Source organism: Triturus cristatus, chromosome 1_1, assembly GCF_964204655.1.
Source record: "Triturus cristatus chromosome 1_1, aTriCri1.1, whole genome shotgun sequence".
Classification (NCBI taxonomy): domain Eukaryota; kingdom Metazoa; phylum Chordata; class Amphibia; order Caudata; family Salamandridae; genus Triturus; species Triturus cristatus.
This window is the reverse complement of record NC_140579.1, coordinates 1,292,751,412-1,292,770,478: the sequence shown is the minus strand read 5'-3', so window position 1 is coordinate 1,292,770,478 and position 19,067 is coordinate 1,292,751,412. Positions and strand designations below refer to the sequence as shown.

The following is a 19,067-nucleotide window of genomic DNA, read 5'->3' as shown; positions in this document are numbered from 1 at the left end:
CACCCGTGATGGGCCCAACCAGCTGAGGGGGTGCCCGCACAACTGTGCCTACAGACCTATTTAGAAGAGCAACAGTCATGCGCAGAGGTCAGGGATCATGTGGAGTGTCCTGGGGTGGGAGTCCCAGGTATGTGTAGACACGTGGCAGAACCATGTCCTGCATGCTTGAGTCAGGTGGATGTGGAGAATGGTGGGCCAGCCAAGGTTGGATGCATGGAGATGGCACAATTGGGTGTTGGATCACAGTGCCACAAGGTTGTGTTGTGGTTGTGGGCTGCATCCTGAGTGTGTGCGTGGATTGAGAAGGTCATCCTGCAGCTGGCAGTGATCCACTCCCCCATCTCTGTTGGACGTTGATGTGGCCTGGTCGCCGGATGTAGTAGCAGAGCTGTGCAGATGCACCCTGGATGTGGACAAGTATCATGGGATTTCTAACGCACATGTCCGTAGAGTGCAGGGTAGGATTAGACACGGATGTCATAGTTGACCTGGGGGAGGGTCTCCCTCTTGCCTTGAGGTTGATGGAACTGGGGATCTTGTGCATAATGCAGAGTGTGCTGCCGCATGAGGCACAGATGCTGCTGATCAGCATAGCACATGTCAGCAAGCAATCCATGATGAACACCAGCTTGTTTGCGTGGACACTGGGTGCCCTTGCTGCAGGGCCTGCAGCAGCATGCGCCATGTCAAGAAAACAATGCCACAAGTAGCACACAAAGACAAGGATCTCAGGAAGGAACTATGCAAAAGGTGTATGTCAAGGAAGGAATGTCTGGTTCAACATGGCACACACACACACAATAGATTCACATGCAGCACAGTGGCCGTCGTGGAGACTAACATGCCACAATACCTACACAGCCATGGACATCATGCAGAATACAGAATCTAATCCCTGACAAACAGCTTGCATCTTGCTACTCTACACATAGACACATATGCGCCATCTCTGAGAACAATGCCAGAAATGCCGCATGCACAGTGGCAACAGACCACCATTGACAGAGATGAGGCACCTTGGAGGCAGAGGGACACCTTTATACTCATGTGTGTCGGAATACTAATGCAACTCTGTCAACACATACACAGGTCATGTGGATGAACACGTGGGACCAACACTGGCGCCCCCCTTACCACCACAGATGCTGGAAATCCATGGCACTGGCACACAAGTGACGGGTTACAGCTAAACACCCCCTGCTGCTCACGGAGAGGCTGCTATACACCATTGAGCCCCTAATGGGGAATTCACACACCATGTCAAACCGGTTCAACCCGTATGTTTCCGAGGGCAGTGTTACACACATTGATGGCTCCATCACAATCCCATTACAGATGACTGTCACCAAGTCTGACCATCAATTCAGGTGAATTCAGCTCCATGTCATGTGCCCCATGGTGATTCTACATGTATGTAAAGTATCCAACACTCCCAAAAAGCCGTGCTGCATCCCTTACCCGAAGGAGATTTTCGAACTTGTCCGTGCATGTAACGCTGATTCAGCACATGTTGCTGTGTTCATGAGGAATAGCAGGAGCACAACAATGCCACCAGCAGACAGCATGCGCAAGTACCTGTGGATGGGAGACACACCAGAAGTCAGCCAAAAGAAGCACATCCGCATGCATGTGCATGTACTCGACACGTATAAGGTTGTCAACATGCTAGGTGACAATGATGACTCTGGAAAAACATTCTTCTATTGCACCATCACTCGAGTGACACATCCAAACACACCTCTGACTCACTTGGCAGACATGCAGATGGACACACACATTGCAACACTTGCCACACACGGCCCAATGCGTGCACACTCAGACACTGGAACTCACCACTAAGCAAAGAATTTGCGTATGAGCCGACTCCGCATGTCCTCTACCGCCTCCTCCTCCTCCACATTACTTGCCTCGTGACCAAGCCCTTCATCCTCCACGGGTGGATGGTCCTGCTCATCTGGATCCAGGATGAGTGGCACAGCTTTCTCCACTGCCATGTTGTGCAGCATGCAGCACTCAAGGAATATCTTGCAGACCTTCACCGGTGCATATGGGAGTGCGCCACCGGTCTTGTGGAGGCAACGGAATCGGCTCTTCAGGAGGCCAAACGTCCTCTCTATCACTCGCCTGGTCCGCCCATGTAGCGGTGATCGGCAGCCGTGCTGGGGTTGCGGAGAGGCGTGATCAGCCATGGCATGTTGGGATAGCCAGCGTCCCCTACATGGACAAGAGTGGGTCAGGAGAAGCAGTAAGACAGGAAGATGACGTTAAATACAGGACTGCCAGAGTATACCCACCAACAATACATGCTCGTTCGTTGCGCAGCTGCAGCATCATTTCAGGCACCCTGCTACGCCTCATGATGTAGGCATCGTGTGCTGATCCTGGAAAACGAGCACAGACATGTGAAATCACCATGTTGGCAAGACACACCACAAGGGCATTAATGGAGTGGTAATGCTTGCGGTTCCTATACGCTACCTCGTGTGCCTGTGGTGGTACCAAAGCCACATGTGTTCCATCTATGGACCCAATGACATGGGGCATCCCTCCCAGGGCATAGAACTCACGCTTGACACCTGTCAACTGCTCAGGAGTTGGGAATTTTATGAACTCATCCAGGTGATCCAACATGGCCTCTAAAAAATCATGCTGAACATGGTTTGGGACATGCCACCGACATGGGCAATGGTATGTTGAAAGGTACCCGTGGCAAAGAAATGTAGGGCTGCCATCACCTTCATCTTGGGTGTCAGTGCAGTAGGATACCTGTGTAGCGGTTGGAGGTGTGGTGCCAGGCGTGTCGTCAAGTCCTCAATCAAACGTTGGGGGAAACGGTAGCGGCGTATACAGTCATGTTCCCTCAGGTCAGCCAAGTCCGGAATTGCTCGAGGGAGAGGCGGAGCCCTGCAGTGAATTAGAAGGGACAACGAAGAGTGAGTACAGTACACCACCAATGTCAATGTACTGAGCACATGCTTAACAGGCAATACACATATGCTACATACAGAGTCAGGTCTGTGCAATATGTCCTGGACACGTATGCCAGGCATGTGACACTCCTACCAAGAGCCAGCTACAAACGTTGATTCTCAACCTCAATATGCCATGCCATGAAACTAGCTGTGGGCTAGTGTAAGTGAGCAGGCAGGCGCATTACAGGAGTTACAGACATCCAAATATGTGCAGAAGAAGGATGTTTATTGTACAGACAGGTTGCGGAACACTAGAGGCACAGGTCACATGTCATAGAATAAGGACAGACCACACACCTTGCCATGAAGGATTACATGTCACGACTGATCACACATACATTGAGAGTATGCAGCTATGTCCTTGTTTTGAAACTCCGTGTCGATGCATACATACACACCTTGCGTCGGATTACACATGTGTGCTGGTGGGCGTAACAGTGTGCCATGCCCATCTACACACAGACACATGTTGGTTGCAGCAACTGCAGATGCATTTGACCAAACACCTACAGCAAACCTATGGGAACACATGACACACACATGACATAGCTACAGCGTGCAATGCGGGCATTCACTTGTCAGGGGTAACATTCCGTGTACCTGGCATCAGGGGACATTTGCGGGTGTCGGTGACTGTGCCATGCCAGTGACGCATGGCCCACCAAGTCTGTACTACATGCACACATGTCAAAGGAGTGAAGGGGATGTGTGGCACATAGGGCACCATCACACGTGACATGTGTACACGGCTCATCATACTTCAATTAGCTTCACACCTCAGGAGTATGGTGCCACATCACAGCCTGACCCACCTGTGCCCGACACATGTAGTACTGCACAGACAATGCCTTGATGTCCAGCCTTGGCCAGGTATGACAGCTCAATTCCTTCCTGTGTGCTGCCTGTCACCACTGTCAGGTGTGAAACGCACCGTACATACGCTCTGAGGGCATGTGTAGGGTCCCTATCACTATGGGAGTGCTGGCGAATGCGTACGCCACAGTGATACGGATCGTACATGCGTGTGTAGGGTCCCTATCACTATGGGAGTGCTGGCGTATGCGTACGCCACAGATATACGGACCGTACACGCGTGTGTAGGGTCCCTATCACTATGGGAGTGCTGGCGTATGCGTACGCCACAGTGATACGGACCTTACACGCGTGTGTAGGGTCCCTATCACTATGGGAGTGCTGGCGTACGCCACAGTGATACGGACCGTACACGCGTGTGTAGGGTCCCTATCACTATGGGAGTGCTGGCGTACGCGTACGCCACAGTGATACGGACCGTACACGCGTGTGTAGGGTCCCTATCACTATGGGAGTGCTGGCGTACGCGTACGCCACAGTGATACGGACCGTACACGTGTGTGTAGGGTCCCTATCACTATGGGAGTGCTGGCGTACGCGTACGCCACAGTGATACGGACCGTACACGCGTGTGTTGGGTCCCTATCACTATGGGAGTGCTGGCGTACGCCACAGTGATACGGACCGTACACGTGTGTGTAGGGTCCCTATCACTATGGGAGTGCTGGCGTACGCCACAGTGATACGGACCGTACACGTGTGTGTTGGGTCCCTATCACTTTGGGAGTGCTGGCGTACGCGTACGCCACAGTGATACGGACCTTACACGCGTGTGTTGGGTCCCTATCACTATGGGAGTGCTGGCGTATGCGTACGCCACAGTGATACGGACCTTACACGCGTGTGTAGGGTCCCTATCACTATGGGAGTGCTGGCGTACGCGTACGCCACAGTGATACGGACCGTACACGCGTGTGTAGGGTCCCTATCACTATGGGAGTGCTGGCGTACGCGTACGCCACAGTGATACGGACCGTACACGTGTGTGTAGGGTCCCTATCACTATGGGAGTGCTGGCGTACGCGTACGCCACAGTGATACGGACCGTACACGCGTGTGTTGGGTCCCTATCACTATGGGAGTGCTGGCGTATGCGTACGCCACAGTGATACGGACCTTACACGCGTGTGTAGGGTCCCTATCACTATGGGAGGTGTTGCACATAATCCTTGTGTAGCTTGTGATGCACAGTGTGATCCAGGATCATTGATTGTGTGGCACCCCTCATGCCACCTGTGTACCTTCAATGCCACTTAGTGCATTTTGCCTTCCACAGTGGATTATGTCCCTATGACAAATGTGCAATGAGTTGCCTGCATACCATGGCCTGTTCCAAGAAGACAATTTGTTAATATGTGTGTCTCTGTGTCATTGCTCAGGGGAATTAAAGTATTCTCACTTTTGCATCCTCACAGGTAGGCGTCCATGCCAAGGGGGAGCTATGGAAGCAAGCCGTCAGTGCCGTGAGGAATACGGAAGGTCGGAAGCGGCGCCTAGCCCAGGTGAGGAAACGCTGGCAGGATATCCGGTGCTGGACGAGGAGGATTGCACGGGTCCTGCTGGGGGACTCACCTGAGAGCCGGAAGAACCGTGGGCGCCGGCGTCTGACCCACATCCAGAAGCGTGTGCTGGCGGTGGTCTTCCCCGACTTGGATAGGCGCTTACTGGAGAAGCAGCAGCAGGAAGGGGGTAGGTACATGTGTGTTTGTTGTGTGTCACCAGCTTTTGGTAGTGCGCAGTTGCATGGATACACTGCCAGGGTTTACATTTGCAGTGCATAACCAGTTCCCCAAAGTAAACCGGTGCTGTTCTTCCTCCCTTCCCCTCCTTGCCATGTGTTCCCTGGTCTGTGTGTAGTCACTCTTGCACAAGGTAATCTAGGCTGGCAGTAAATCCAAGTGCCCAATGGTTGCAGCATCATGTGTGGGGGTGGAGTGTGACAGGTTTTGGTACCTTGGCTGTGCCCTGGCCAGTTCAGTCATTGTGGGGTCCATGTCAGTTGGCACTGATGCTGAGTCCCAACATAGGAGTGTGTCTTTAAAGTGTACTGCCTTCCAGCATGCATGTCCAATGTTGTGCCCTCTGACATGATGTCCATGAGTGGGATTAATGCATAGTGCAGGGACGGTTGCTTCAGTTGCAGTCATATCCATCCAGGACCATGGAGGTGTGTGGCCACTACCGTGCCCTGGGGCACCTTTTCCTAGGTATCATGTGTGTCATCCAACTATGTGGACATTTTCTGTGTCTTCGGCATAGGTTGGGCTCTGTGGCATTGTACCCTGGCCTCATCTGTATTGACGTAAACTGTGCTACATGTGTCCACTGTACAGTGTGACCCAATTTTGCTTGTGCATACTCACAGTGGGCAGTGCCTGTGTGTCTTGGAACGACAATTTGATGATGGTTGATTGTCAATGATATATGTGGACAGGCGCACCAGGGGTAGTTTGTGTACAATCAGGATTTCGTGCAGGCCATGTGTTTTTATCCCAGAGTAAGAGGTGTAAGTACTTCCTCTGTCACAATCACATTGTCTCAGGTAGGGGGTGCTTTGTGCGGGCAAGGCCTACATGTCCAAATCTGAAGTCCCCCTGCTAGGTCTGACCTGTGTGTGATGTTTGTCTGGACATACACTCAAGGTGCAGTGACCCTGTCATGTTGTGCATGTTTTTATGTATTGGCTTTGCAGCATGTGCAAAAAGTTAATAGACATGGTTCCTGCTCATCCCTTTTTTGTCAACGCTGTGTGGTACAGATGCTGTGCACGATTGTCCCCAGAGCCTGGCTCCTCTGTCCTATTTGCTGTTGGGTCATGCTCTCCATTGTTTCTCAGTGGCATGGTGGGTCAACCAGCTGGGTGTTGCAGGACCTACATATGTACCTTGTGTTGTAGATGTTACTCATGTTGCTTTTCAGGCTATGCACTGTGACCTATGTCGATTTGACTCATGTGACATATGTATACAGGTGTCTGATCATTTCCTGTCTCTTCACCTTGCCCACAGCATCGTCGGGGGACTCCGAGGGAGACACTGGCACGGACCGTGAGGAAGGAGCAGGCACCAGTGGCAGCAGTGCTGTCTTGTCTGGCACATCAAGTGGCACGGAGGCCCAGGGGAGTGAGGCGGAGGACCTATCCAGTTACACCACCGACTATGACGCTGACGGGTCCGAGGCTGAGCTCCCAGAGGGGGCGGAGGCTGCTCCCACAGCTGACAGCAGCACTCGATCTCTACCCGCCCCCTCGATTCCCATCAACGGCCTCCCACTTGCTCTGGTCCCTTTCCGCCGTGCTAGGTCACCACGTGTCTCCTTCTTGCCAGGCACCGCACCCCCTGCCCCTGTCTCCACTGCTGCCGCCAATGCCGAGTCTGTGGACATCCTGCGCCAGTTGCAGGTTGGTCAGACTGCGATGCTTAATGTCCTCCATGGCCACACACGAGTGCTCACCCAGATGGAGGCATACATGGAGGGAATCTCAGCTGCGCAGTCTGACCAACGCCAGTTGCTGAGGTCCATTGACTCGACACTGACTGCAGCAGTGGGTCTCCTGCAGCGCTACGTCCCCCCCTACCCCTGCAGCATCCACACTTCCCACTCCCATGCCTGTCCAAAGCACACCCAGACGTAGCCATGCACTCACCCCACCAGACACAGGCACCACACCACCAGGGAAGGCCAAGCGCACACCTCCTCTCACACACACACAGGGGGAAGTAGGCACACCCACTGGGTCGGGGGGCAAACGTAAGACACGCAGCCACAGTGGGAGTCCACATTCATCCCAACCCACTGCCTCCAAATCCACACCCCTCAGCTCTCCTGGCCAGGATTCCACCAAAGACTCCTTCATGGCCGCTCTGTTCCTGAGCCCCAAAGTGACACCACCCCGCAAGCGGTCAAAGGAGTCCCCGGTCAGGGTGGTTGTGTCCCCCATCCTGTCTACACCCTCCCCCAGTGGCGCTGCGACCCATCCCTCTAACCCCCCCCCTCCTTGGGGCCTGTGGTTCCTTCGGGTGCAGGAGAGACGCTGGGGGACCTTGCAACCGTGTGCAGCGCCATTCTGACCTCCACCTTTGACGCTGCCCCACCCCCTGTGGTGGAGTCCTCCGTCCCTGCACCCACAACACCTACCCTTGCCCCTCCAGTCCCTGCGGTACCTGGCCCTTCCCCCCACATGATGCCCCCCCTTCTGTGGATGAAATGGACATGTGAACTGTGCAGGCAAGTTAGGGGACACACGTCCCGATGTGTACCCCCCCAGGACTTTGCTGATGGCCTGGCCCATGGGCCTTGTAAATAGTGGACATTTATACCAATTTATTTTGACTGCTGAATAAAGCATTTTGTTTTTCTTTTGCACACTACTGCTTTTCTGGTATTGCTGTTGGTGGTGCTGCTCCATGTTTGGGGTGGGGATAATGTGTTAGGTGTCTGGCAAATGTAGTGGTGTGCTGCTCATGGGATGGACCCTGGTATCTGTGTGCCATCACAAGGTATTTGCGGAATAACTTTGTTCGTGTATGCTCTTACTGCATGGTGACATTGTCCCAAGGTGTGTCCCTTCCTCTGTGGACCCTGACATCTTCCCTGCAGGGTGTTTCCTAAATGTTGTGCTGAGCTGTGTCTACATATCCTTGGTGTATGACGGATCCGTTCTACTTTGGCCATGCATGCTGGGCAATGTCTCCACCTGCATCATTTGTGGCATCCTTGGTGGTCACTGTACTTGTGTGTGGAGTATATTGTAGTTACTTCATGTGGACATGTTCCCTTTTACACACTATGCATGTGTGTACTCCCAGCCTCGCACACATGTTACGTGTTCTGCAGGGTCTTTGAGCATCTGACTGACTATTGTGGGAATTGTATCTGTGGGTACTGCACCCTTTTTTTTCCGTAGGCACTGCTGGGAGGACTCTGCACCCACCCCTCCTGCGTCTGGGCACTGCTGGGAGGACTCTGCACCCACCCCTCCTGTGTCTGGGCACTGCTGGGAGGACTCTGCACCCACCCCTCCTGCGTCTGGGCACTGCTGGGAGTGATAGGCACCCACCCCTCCTGTGTCTGGGCACTGCTGGGAGGACTCTGCACCCACCCCTCCTGCGTCTGGGCATTGCTGGGAGGACTCTGCACACACCCCTCCTGTGTCTGGGCACTGCTGGGAGGACTCTGCACACACCCCTCCTGTGTCTGGGCACTGCTGGGAGTGATAGGCACCCACCCCTCCTGTGTCTGGGCACTGCTGGGAGGACTCTGCACCCACTGCTCCTGCGTCTGGGCACTGGTGGGGGGACTCTGCACACACCCCTCCTATGTCTGGGCATGTACGGTCGGGACATACACGGGTGTGGGTACGCTCCGTACATACACAGGTGGGGTGTGGGTACGCTACATTCATACACGTGTGGGGGTACGCTCCATTCATACACGGGTGGGGGTACGCTCCGTACATTCACGTACCCACGATTTGCAGGCCTGGGTACGTACCGTACCCAGGCCTTCAGATCGTGGGTACGTGTCGTACCACGCCCACCACTACGTCACCCCAACAATGGCGGTACGGCCCGTACCCACGTTCTAAAGGCCTGGGTACGGACCGTACCAGCATTGTTGGGGTGATGTAGGGGTATGCGTGGTACGACCCGTACCCACGCTCTGAAGGGCTGGGTACCGTGCGGACCCCTACGGCACCCCAACAATGCTGGTACGGCCCGTACCCAGGCCTTTAGAACGTGGGTACGGGCCACACCGCCATTGTTGGAGTGACGTAGGGGTACACGTGGCCTGGGTACGATACGGACCCCTACGGCACCCCAACAATGGTGGTACGCACCGTACCCACGTTCCAAAGGCCCGGGTACGGGCCGTACCAGCATTGTTGGGGTGATGTAGGGGTACGCGTGGTACGACCCGTACCCACGCTCTGAAGGGCTGGGTACGGTGCGTACCCCTACGGCACCCCATTGGGGGTCTGCACCGTACCCAGGCCTTCCGAGCTTGGGTATGGGTCGTACCACGCGTACCCCTACATCACCCCAACAATGCTGGTACGGCCCGTACCCAGGCGTTTAGAACGTGGGTATGGGCCGTACCGCCATTGTTGGGGTGACGTAGTGGTGGGCGTGGTACGACCCGTACCCACGCTCTTAAGGCCTGTGTACGGTACGTACCGGTATTGTTGTGTTGCCGGTTCGCGTCAACATCCACTTCCGTTGTGGCGGACGCTTGCGTTGCTGGACACGCCCCCACCCCCTCGAGGTGACCAAGTCCTGCAGGTCAGGTTTGTCCAGGGCATGTGTAATTTGTGACTTGGGTGGGGGTTATGTGTCCTGCCCCTGCCATCCCCTTTGCCCCTGGGTGTTATTCTGACCTTCTGCGGCGTCTGCGTCGGTGCCTGTAGAGCAGGTGGACTGCTATGAGGGCTGGGATGACACGTAGGTTCGGGTCCATGTCTGTCCGTCGCGTACAGGTGCTCCTTGTGCGCGTCGTCCTGGTTTCCCAGCAGTTTTTGGCAGGCGGAGAATTTTATCCGTGCGGGGTGACGTCGGTGCGGATCATACTTCCTGGTTCGTGAACCGCAGGCTGAATGCGTCCCGACATCATGTCGGCGCTGTCTCAGATCACATTGGTATGTATTTTTTCGTCGGTCGGTGTTTTTTACGAATCGTACGGAAATGGTGTTTCCGTGGGAATCGTACTTGCATGTTTGTAATGTTTATTTCCCGGGTACGAGTCGGACGGAGAAAAGCTCCGACCGACGGTTCGTACCCGGTTTCTCCAGGATCCGAATCGGCACCTATGTGTCTTGATTCTCGCTGCCTGAGTCTCAGAACTCGATTCCCACCCCTGGCTTTAGGTAAGATCTGTTCTATGGCAAAGTATGCTCGACGATGACTAGTTTTTAATTTATATATTACGTGGTTTATTGACCGGCTCAAATCTAAAATCGAGACAGACTAAGATCGTTCAACAGGTCGGAGGAGATTACTGGTAGTCTGTCTTTTATGCTTATGTCTGCTGGGACATGACGTGATTTTAAGGGAGTGGCTTTTGCGGCTGGCGGGAAAACACACACTGGCCGTCGACACTCGGGAAGAGGTAGCTGCACTCAGCTCGTTCGCTTCAAGGAATTTGTCGAAGGGACGGTGTAATTGGAAAACGAGAAATTATCTGCACTCAAAGGTAAGAACTGATAGGATGTGGAGACACGCACTGCCATTACGAGATAAGAATTTTACGTGTAGAGGGCGCGTAGGAAAGGTTTGTCACTGTAATTAGTAGTGACGTAGAGAGTTGGGCGTATGAAGGAAACGTAGTGGAGGATGGCTATTTGATTATATACTGACAGAGAACTTAATCAATTTCAGTCCATATTCGGAGGACTTCCGATTAACGGCTAGTCTATTAACGCTGTTTATGCTGCCACTGGTTCTTTTTACTCAAACCGACGCGGGTATTTATTTATTTTGTTTACAGCACGATCAATAGACCTCGTAACGAAGGAGGGATCTGCATGAAATTATTTCATTACATCGTCCACGAACAGAACCCCGTGTGGTCCGGAATTTGTACCACGCTTCGAGTATGTACACATGATGTTAATTTAATGTGGTTTGGGTACTGACATCCCACATACAAACTCCCTCTGATGTGTTTTCTTTATATTTCTGATTATTTTAGAAACGAGAAACGAGAAAGAATAGGTATTTGATCACAATTGGTCACGTAGGGTGTTTCACACGAGTTTTCACGGTTGTGTTTGAATTTTATAGCACTTTGGAAATACGCCAGTCATTGGCTCTCTATTCTGTCTCGTTCTGCCTTTTGTTCGGTTATCACATAACTCACATGACTCCCTCACCCGTATGGCGCGGACCACGATTTCGAACCCATACTATAGGATCGTCTCACTCACTTTTTCATTTCCTCTTCTCTCTCCATCCTTTGGGATCATAGTTCTACTCTGTTCATTTGTGGTCACATTTCTGTTTCATTTTCCTGTTGGATTTCTGTAATTTTACTTCTTTATCTATTGACCCTTTTTTTGGGAATATATGAAAGACTGTATCGCTCTTCATTGATGTTTCTTTGCTTGTACAGCCTTGAGAAAGTCGTGGGACCATTCTTCCCGTAACGACGAAACACGTGTTGGCTGTGGAGTTTCTAAAGAACACGTCTATATTAAAGAAAGAATGAAGATCTGACTCATGTCCTCTGCAATTACTTACTAAATGTGCATACTTCTTAATTTCTAAATTATGTTATAAATACTTACTCACGTGTGCTAGGGATTCAAATGAATTATTGTTGGCACCCCAACAATGCTGGTACGGCCCGTACCCAGGCCTTTAGAACGTGGGTACGGGCCACACCGCCATTGTTGGAGTGACGTAGGGGTACACGTGGCCTGGGTACGATACGGACCCCTACGGCACCCCAACAATGGTGGTACGCACCGTACCCACGTTCCAAAGGCCCGGGTACGGGCCGTACCAGCATTGTTGGGGTGATGTAGGGGTACGCGTGGTACGACCCGTACCCACGCTCTGAAGGGCTGGGTACGGTGCGTACCCCTACGGCACCCCATTGGGGGTCTGCACCGTACCCAGGCCTTCCGAGCTTGGGTATGGGTCGTACCACGCGTACCCCTACATCACCCCAACAATGCTGGTACGGCCCGTACCCAGGCGTTTAGAACGTGGGTATGGGCCGTACCGCCATTGTTGGGGTGACGTAGTGGTGGGCGTGGTACGACCCGTACCCACGCTCTTAAGGCCTGTGTACGGTACGTACCGGTATTGTTGTGTTGCCGGTTTGCGTCAACATCCACTTCCGTTGTGGCGGACGCTTGCGTTGCTGGACACGCCCCCACCCCCTCGAGGTGACCAAGTCCTGCAGGTCAGGTTTGTCCAGGGCATGTGTAATTTGTGACTTGGGTGGGGGTTATGTGTCCTGCCCCTGCCATCCCCTTTGCCCCTGGGTGTTATTCTGACCTTCTGCGGCGTCTGCGTCGGTGCCTGTAGAGCAGGTGGACTGCTATGAGGGCTGGGATGACACGTAGGTTCGGGTCCATGTCTGTCCGTCGCGTACAGGTGCTCCTTGTGCGCGTCGTCCTGGTTTCCCAGCAGTTTTTGGCAGGCGGAGAATTTTATCCGTGCGGGGTGACGTCGGTGCGGATCATACTTCCTGGTTCGTGAACCGCAGGCTGAATGCGTCCCGACATCATGTCGGCGCTGTCTCAGATCACATTGGTATGTATTTTTTCGTCGGTCGGTGTTTTTTACGAATCGTACGGAAATGGTGTTTCCGTGGGAATCGTACTTGCATGTTTGTAATGTTTATTTCCCGGGTACGAGTCGGACGGAGAAAAGCTCCGACCGACGGTTCGTACCCGGTTTCTCCAGGATCCGAATCGGCACCTATGTGTCTTGATTCTCGCTGCCTGAGTCTCAGAACTCGATTCCCACCCCTGGCTTTAGGTAAGATCTGTTCTATGGCAAAGTATGTTAATCTGGTGTAATCTGAGAAATGGTGACTAGCGAAATGACGGACGATAGGATATTGCTTGTCATTATTCGTAATCGCCCTCATATGTTCCAGCACGCGTTTTTTTGCCATATGTGTAGTGCTGCCCACATAACGAAGTTTGCATGGGCATTCTAACACATAAATGACAAACGTGCTCGTGCATGTCAAAAATTGAGAGATGTTAATCATGGCATTAGTGCTAGTATTCCAGTACTCCTTAACCATTTTACTACTCCCACAAGCTTTACAATGGCCACATGGAAAGAAGCCTTGTAGATTTGTACCTCTTGTCTCAATATTAGAAGTCAAATCACTGTGTAACAATGTGTCCCTGAAACTCCGTGCTCTCCTGTATGTTATATTTGGTTTAGCTGGTAAAGCCTTTCCTATTGTGGCATCATTTCGCAAAACCTCCCAGTGTCGATGAACTACTTTTCGTATCTGGGCAGAGTGTCCATTATATGTCATGATCATCCTAGTTGTGTTGTCCTCATCACTTTCTGTGGTCATTGTGTCTGGTGTTGCCAAAGTACTCGATCTATCAACTATTTTTACCCTTTACACTGCCTTTTTGAGGACCCATGCTGGATATCCTCTCGTCTTGAATCTTTCAATCATAGTTGTTTCTTCTCTAAGGTAATCTGTTGTAGAGCTACAATATCTTTTTGCCCTAAGTAGTTCCCCAAAAGGTATACTCCATTTCAAATTGTCTGGGTGACTACTTAGAGCATGAAGTAGTGTGTTACTGGCAGTGCATTTGCGAAAAAGGATTGTTTGTATGGTGTTGTTTTTCACTTGGACACATGTGTCCAGATACTCAACTTGATCTTTACTAATGATACTTGCTACGGTGAGATTCTTGTTGTTATGATTTAACTCATCGATAAAGCGTACCGCATCTCTTTCTCCGCCCTGCCATACCACGAAAATGTCATCGATGTACCTGAACCACAATTTGACTCTGGTAAATGATTCTTTCAGTTCAGTATTGGCCCGAATGTCTTCCTCCCATGCCCCCATGAACAAATTCGCAAAACTAGGCGCGAAACAAGTGCCCATCGCGGTACCGTGTTCTTGTTTATATATTAAGCCATTGAACATAAATTAGTTATTCATAAGACAAAATCTGATCATTTCTAAGATCATGTCTGTATGTTCCAAAAGGCTAATGTTTCTGCGTCTCAGAAATTTTGCACAGGCTTGTATCCCCTGTTCATGATCTATTATGGTATAGAGTGAATTAACATCCAAGGTTATAAGGATGTAATCCTCTCTCCATATCAGATTAGCAATTTTATTCAGAAAATCTTTCGTGTCTCTTACATAGGAAGGGAGAGTGAATACAAATTCTCGCAAAAAATGGTCTGCATATCGTGAGATATTTTCTAGGGCACTAGCTCTTGATGAAATAATCGGTCTGCCTGGGGAATTTTCCTTGTTCTTGTGAATCTTAGGAAGCAAGTACATAACTGGGAGGATAGGATAGTCCCTTTTCAAAAAACAGAACTCCTCCCATTCCAACAAACCTTTATCTTTCCATTCATTGAGTAATTCCCACCCATTGGAAATGCTATTGTTGTATTCCACCCGTGTTGCACTGATGTAGGTCTTACCATCATTAAGTTGCCTTAAAGCCTCATTCACATACATCTCTCTAGGTAGAATAACAATATTGCCACCTTTGTCTGCTGGTCTTACTACAATACTTTCATCTGTTGCTAGATCATTTATTGCTTTCTTTTGGGTCGCAGTTATATTATGCTTGAACTTTTTCATTTTTTCTCCCAATTATTTTGTCTGAAGTTTAACATCTCAGCACTCACTAGCTCTTGAAAGGCATCAATGTTATCATGACCCATTCTGGGCACAAAAGTGGATTGTGGTTTGAAATCACTACAGGCTGCCTTGTCATGTTTAATTTCCAGTTCATCCAAGATGAGCGCAGAGTCTGGACTCATGCCTATCTCATCTGGGTTATTTTGGAGCTCATGTAGAATTATCATGGTATCTATGTCCCCAATTGATAATTCTTCCTCTTGTGTAGTCCGTACTGTATGATGTGCCTCTCTACTCTTTGCTGGTTTCAATTTATGCCACTTTTTCAGTTTCAATTTCCTAAAAAATTTGAACACATCAATTTTACTTTCAACATAATTCATGGGAACTGCCGGACAAAATGAAAGTCCTAAACATAACGTTCTTTTGTCTTTGTTACTAATAGTCTTAGTGGTTAAATTCACGATAGTTTGATTTACCATCCCATCATCCATTGTTAGTTCTTCCTGGAGCGTGTTTGTCTTTTTCCCATGTACTCCGTAGTTTTCTCTCTTCTTTCTTCTTTGCCTGGACCTTTTCCTCCTCTTCCTCTGGTACCCCTTCCTCTCCCTCTGCCCCTTCCTCTCGGTTGCGGAGAGTCTTCCATCTGGTTCGTTCTGGACATAGATCTCGTTGTCTGACGGCTCTGCTTCATGAGCCGATACTCGTCTAAAAAAGTTGGTTTTGGCCGGGTCACTCTTTCTGTATCCGATGTTGAACTCTCCGAAGTTCTTATTACTGATTTGTCTGTATTAGTATCACTGGGATCTGTTATTTCTTCCCCTTGTTCATGATATTGACTGGTATTGGTTTCTGCAGTTGTCCCCTTATCGTACAGATTGTCGTATATTTTGCTGTACGTCAGGACTCTGCCCGACTCGTAGTCACCACAGTCCCTGTGTAGCTTGCGTTGTTTTCTCCTTTTAATATCATCTTCCATTATTTTTTATCGTTTTTTCATTTCTTCCAGGAATTTTATAATTGTTTCTTGGTCGTCATGTGCATTTAGCACGATTTTAATTTGTTCTATTTCCTGTTTAATCTTGTCTCTATCTGTCTATCTATTTGTCTTCAACCACAGAAAATTGTGCACTTTCAAGTCATAGGATGGATGAAGACAAGGAACGCAGAGAGGCAGCACAAACACTCTTTGCAAGGGCACCTGGCATCGGAAGATCTTTACAGGCAAACACAACAAGCGAAAAAACAATCTTTGGCACACTTAGAAGATTTGAAAAACTTCATAAACAGGAAACCTCCAAATGGTGGGAGGCAACATCTTTGCAAGACTATATCGATAAATCGATGGTACCGAGAGGCTTAAGAATTTACATAACCCCCTCGTATGACTCTCCAGACCCCAAAATGTTAGAGGATTGGTCTGCAAATTCAGCCACCAGTTCCAGGAACATGTTAGAAATATTAGTAAAATATGCCGGGTCAGATAGAGACAAGATTAAACAGGAAATAGAACAAATTAAAATCGTGCCACAAGGACCACCAGGGCCAAAAAAAGCATTTTTTTAAAAAAAAATAATCGGCGAGGTTCGCGCACCCAGTGTGAATTTCGGCCGAAAATTAAAAAAGAAGCGCGGGGCTCCTGCGCTTCTTTGGTAATTGGCCCCGGGGGCAGAATTAAAAAAGAAGTGTTTGGGGTCCCAATCCCCCCCACACTGCCCCGGGGACCGCCACACCCCCGGGGCTCGAAGATAGTATCGGCGGGTGCCTCACGGCCCCCCAGCAGCCACGGGGACCGCCACCCCCTGGGGCTTCTTGAAAATGGGTGGGTGGGGCTCGCAGCCCCCCCAGCCCCGGGAGCCGCCACCCCCCGGGGTTTGAAATAATTTGGGATGGGGGACTCTCAGGCCCCCCCAGCCCAGGGGACCGCCACCCCCCTGGAGCAACTTTTCAATGTGGGAGGTGGGCCATGCGGCCTCCCTCCTGGAGTCTTGAATAGGCCCTGGGGACCGCCACGCCCCAGGGCCGGCTCCTGCAGTGTCCCGGGGTGCCCACCCCCGGGACACTGCTGTTTGCAATGACAGGGCGGGAGCCTCCCGGATCCCACCCTGTCATTGCAAACTGCTTTGCGACATTGAAGCGAGAGCAGATTGCTTTTCCACATGGGGAGCAGCATGTTAGCTGATCCCCATGTGGAAAAGCAATGCCGGCTCCCGCAGGATGCGGGGAGCCGGCTAGGACCGTGGGGGGATTGGGAACCCCCCCACGGTTCCCATCGGAGGCCAGGCCCCGGGGGATGGGGTCCCCGGGGCCATAAGTGGCCTGGGAGGGGGGCCACGTGTCCCCCCTCCCCAATTATTTTTTTTTTTTTTTTAAACCAAAAAAAACAAATTGCCGGCCCCGGGGGATGGGGTCCCCGGGGCCTTAAAGTGGCCAGAGGAGGGGGGCTACACAGCCCCCCTCCATAATAAATTAAACATTTTTTTAAAAAGGGCCATGCCCCGGGGGATGGGGTCCCCAGGGCAAATTAAGGCCTCGGGAGGGGGGCCACGCGGCCCCGTTCCCGATTTATTTATTTATTTATTTTCTTTAATATAAATAAAAATTGGGGGCGGGCCCTGGGGGATGGGGTCCCAGGGCCAAAAAAATAGAAAAAGAAGGGGGACTACACAGCCCCCCTTCTAAAACAAAGAAGAAGGAAAAAAAAGACCGGGATCGGGCCGGAGGCCACGCCCCCTCCTTACACCACTCTGCAAACGTGCCCCCTGGCGCATTTGCAGAGGGGGAACTAATTCCCCTTGAATACTGGGGGTCCCTGGGGGCCAAGTAGCCCACCAGGAACCTCTAGTATGTGCCAGGGGGCTACGTTGCAAAGAGGTGTAATGAGGCCACGCCCCTTTTTACACCTCTCTGCAACGCAGCTCCGTGGCGCTTACTGGAGGTACCTGGTGGCCTAGTTGGCCGCCAGGGGACCTCAGGATTCAAGGGGACTTAATCCCCCAACTTAAAACGCGCCACGGGGCGCGTTTGCACAGTGGTGAAGGAAGGTAGGGGGCGGGGCCTGAGGTGATACTGTGCAAACACGCCCTTTGGTGCGTTTTAAGTTGGGGAATTCATTCCTCTTCAATCCAGAGGTCCCCTAGGGGCCACCAGCCCACCAGGTACCTCCAGTAAGCGCCACGGAGCTGCGTTGCAGAATGTTGTAAAAAGGGGCGTGGCCTCTGAACACCTCTCTGCAACGAAGCTCCCTGGAGCATACTGGAGGTACCTGGTGGGCTAGTTGGCCGCCAGGGGACCTCAGGATTCAAGGGGACTTTATCCCCCAACTTACAACACGCCACGGGGCGCGTTTGCACAGTGTTGAAGGTAGGGGGTGGGGCCTGAGGTGATATGTGTGCAAACACGCGCTGTGGAGCGTTTTAAGTTGGGGAATTTATTCCTCTTCAATCCAGAGCTCCCCTAGGAGCCAACTAGCAGACCAGGTACCTCCAGTAAGCGCCACGGAGCTGCGTTGCAGAGTGTTGTAAAAAGGGGCATGGCCTCTGAACACCTCTCTGCAACGCAGCTCCCTGGCGCATACTGGAGGTACCTGGTGGGCTGGTTGGCCCCCAGGGGACTGCAGGATTGAAGAGGAATTAATTCCCCAACTTAAAACGCGCCACAGGGCATGTTTGCACAGTCACCTCAGGCTCCGCCCCCTTCCTTCACCATTGTACAAATATTCCCCTAAAATCAGCCGAACTACGAATTCCGATTTCTCACCTGTTTTCAGGAGAGAACCCAGTGCTGCATCTTTTAGCCCAGCACTGACCCTGAAAAGTAATTCTAAGCGTACTTACCAGTAACTTGTATTTCCTTCTATAGGAATCCATTGTGTGGTTTTCACTAGAAAAGTTTCTAAGTGTCCATTTTTGA

The 19,067-nt window shown here is 51.3% G+C and overlaps 1 protein-coding gene across 1 annotated transcript in view; it reads left to right on the top strand.

Annotated features, from left to right (window-relative positions):
• Window positions 1-8,148, top strand: part of LOC146871985 (uncharacterized) — a 167,570-nt gene extending 159,422 nt beyond the window's left edge. The window contains exons 5-6 of the mRNA XM_085652901.1: window positions 5,261-5,534; window positions 6,854-8,148. Coding sequence (XP_085509027.1) covers window positions 5,261-5,534; window positions 6,854-7,479 — 900 coding nt within the window. The 3' untranslated portion in view covers window positions 7,480-8,148. The remainder of the gene's footprint in view (window positions 1-5,260; window positions 5,535-6,853) is intronic.
• The last annotated feature ends 10,919 nt before the right edge of the window (window positions 8,149-19,067 follow it).